General features: G+C 43.8%; 1 protein-coding gene across 1 annotated transcript in view; it reads right to left on the reverse strand.

Annotated features, from left to right (window-relative positions):
- The window catches only part of LOC103197764 (cytokine receptor common subunit beta-like), a 22,065-nt gene that overhangs the window by 15,863 nt on the left and 2,976 nt on the right, over window positions 1–3,226 (reverse strand). The window contains 1 exon segment of the mRNA XM_042781057.1: window positions 81–109. Within this exon segment, the coding sequence (XP_042636991.1) occupies window positions 81–109 (29 nt within the window).

The following is a 3,226-nucleotide window of genomic DNA, read 5'->3' on the forward strand; positions in this document are numbered from 1 at the left end:
AACTTGGACAGCCAGAGGCTCTGGGGGGCCTCAAGGTGCACCCTCCAGGTCAGCAGGAAATGGTCCCCAACATCACTGACCTGTAGGTCCTTGGGCGCAGGGGGCTGGACTAGAAGGTGAAAAAGTAAAGGACAAGTCAGGGGTGGGGACCAGTGCAGGGCAGAAAAGAGCCTTCATGGCCCCTTGGGTGAACAGCCCAGGCCACTAGGCCCCCCAGCGCTGCCCCTACTTGGTCTAGTGACCAGACACCTCATCTTGATGGCCTATGACTTGTGAAGGGAGCTCTGGTTACGTAGTACCTAAGGCACTTGACTGTGAACCAGAAGGCTGACAATTCAAATCCACCAGCCACTCCTCGGAAGGAAGATGGGGCAATCTACTTCTGTAGGGATACTGCCTCGGAAACCCAAGGAGGGGTCGCTATGAGTCGAGTCTGACTCTACGGCACATAACAACAACAACATGACTTGTGAAACTGTAGGATCGCGTGTGAGCATGAATGAAGCTGTGCAGATGCTCTGCACCTCTGATGTAAACTCAGTTAAAGGTGCTCATGAGTAAACTAAATCGAGCTTCCATCCATTCTGAGGCTCCCCTCTGCCTACCGTCTGGTCTCTGAGTACTCCTTCCCAGCAGAGAACGCGGTGGTTCATGTGACTCTCTGCTTCTCCTTCCCCACCTGCTCACTCTCCAGTACTGCTGTCAACCCCCAGGATCAGTGTCTTTTTCTCTATATTCTTCTCTCTTTCTCTATATTCTTCTTCTTTTTTTGAACAGATAGAGCATTTACTAGATTATGTGGTCATTCAATTGAATTATTTTGTGTGGCCATTTGAATTTGATTTAACAGGCTTCACACATACACACACACTATGCTATCAATCTCTTTTCTTTCTTTCTTTTTTTTTTTTTTTTGCAAGGAAGAGCAAGGCAACTGAAAAACATGCTGACAGAAGGCTGTGTTTGAAGTTTAGTCTCTACTGCAACTTGAAATTCACCCTAGCACACACATGCTGGGGCAAGGTGTTACCACCATAACACAAGAAAAATCAACCCTGTGTCCTATGAAACTTTGTTGACAACTGCTGTGGAAACTATAATTTATGATTTGGGACATTTTTAAGAAGTGAAATATTTAACTTGGATCTCTAAAACTCTTATTGGGTACCTCCTCCTACCCCTTGGGCAGAATCTCATACACCTTTTCTTGTCTCATCATAAAACCAAACCCAACCCATTGCCTTGGAGGTGATTTCAATCCATAGTGACCCTATAGGATACCCCATAAGATTTCCAAGGCTGTAATCTTTACCAAAGCAGATTGCTACATCTTTCTCCCTTGGAACAGCTAGAAGGTTTGAACCATTCACCCTTCAGTCGGCAGCCAAGCACTTTACCACTGTGCCACCAAGCTCCTTTGTGCCACCATAGCCCATTGTAAATCCTCCACTGTGGTCCTTATCACATCATGATAGACTTATATGTTTCCACGTCTCCCTCCCCAAGTCAACAAGGAGTTCATGGAAGGTTGGGTCTCAGTGTAACATCTGCCACTGTATCCTCAAGTCTGCAGTATGATAGGAGAGGATCCTGGGCCCCTTATGACAATGGAGCAACTACACCAACCTGAGAATGCCGACCTCTGGACATGTTTCATGTGAGAGAGAAATAAACCTCCATGTTATTTGAGCCACTGTTTTTTGGGGATTATCCATGTGCAAACAAACAACTCTGATTAGAAATAATAGAAGAAAACTTCACAGAGCTTAAAAGGAGACAATAGCCCACTAAATGTAGTGCAAGATGCATTTTTATAAATGCCGTACCTAGTCATACACTGATGACATTTCAGTCTAGGAAATTCTAGAAACTTCCAGAAGGAATCAAATAAACAAAAGCAACAAAACAAGTTACTTTCAATAGAACAAAGGTCTAGCTGGCACGAGATTTCTCATGAACAACCTTGAATTCTGAAGATAGTGGTCTTCAAAATACAAAAGGAAAATATACTTAAATTTAGAATCATTCAAAAGCCAATGTTTTTTAATGGTTAAGAGAAAGAAAGTAAACCCACACATCTTGGATGTGTAAGGACAAAAAAAATTTTCAGAACTTTTCTGAAAAAAATTACTGTAAGAGTACTTCAAATTAAAAAAAAAAATAACAAGAAAGAAAGATGGTGTGCGATGTTGGAATCAGTGTTGAATGAGACTAAATTAAACTAAAATGCAGATGATTTTAATGTAGGTTATTGTTGTTGTGTGCCGTCAAGTCAATTCTGACTCATAGCAATCTTATAGGACAGAGCAGGACTTCCCCCATAGAGTTTCCTAGGCTGTAAATCTCTATGGGAGCAGATGGCCAGGTCTTTTCTCTCACAAAGCCTCTGGTGTGCTCAAATTCCCTACCTTTTGAATCAGTCAAGAGCTTGCCCACTGCACCACCAGCCATCCATTTAAAGTGTGAGTGGGGTGGAAAATGAAGGAAGGCTGGACTGATCCCCCAGGGACTTCTTGCCCTTTGCCCCTCTGTACAGGCCACACACCTACCTCCCGTGAGTTGTCACATCTGACAATATCTACTGTGTCCCTGTTTCCAGTCTCTGCATTCTGTTCTCCATTCACATCCATCAAACACGTTTTGAAACATTGCAGTTCATTTGGGATGGCCTCATTCTTACTCCTGTCTTCCACACAACAGCTTTAGGCTACAAGAGGCAGGGAGCAAAGGCCCACTCCTGTCACATGCTTGCAAGGAGCAGCAGGCTGGACCAGTGTTTGGATCAAAGGCATTAAGTCAAACGGTCCTGGCTTCCTGTCTCATCTCTTCCACCAACAGCTGAGTGGCCTTGGGCAAGTCACTTTCCTCTCTGTCTTGGCTCCATCATCAGTCAAATGGCAATTATAATAGTACAAAACATGATGTTTGAGAATCAAGTAAGAGTTGGAAGTGTCTACTGAATGCCAGCCACATGCATGTTGTTTTGCCACATCAGCACAAACTTTTATAGTCAGTCATTTACAAAAACAGGCTGCGTTATTCTAAGCAATAATTTCCTTGAATCCATGAATTTGAATAGCTGGTTAAATTTCTTCCTAATAGAAGTCAAATACAGCCTGGCTCTGTAGTTAGCAATGGTCCTCCACACTCACCCAAGACCAGCCATCACTTCACAGGCTGCTGAGGACACACAGGGAGACCCCGGGACAGCTCACACTTGTGGGAA

The sequence above is a fragment of the Orycteropus afer genome, unplaced genomic scaffold, assembly GCF_000298275.1.
Source record: "Orycteropus afer afer isolate SDZICR_OR568_19922 unplaced genomic scaffold, OryAfe1.0 scaffold00083, whole genome shotgun sequence".
NCBI classification, from domain to species: Eukaryota; Metazoa; Chordata; class Mammalia; order Tubulidentata; family Orycteropodidae; genus Orycteropus; species Orycteropus afer.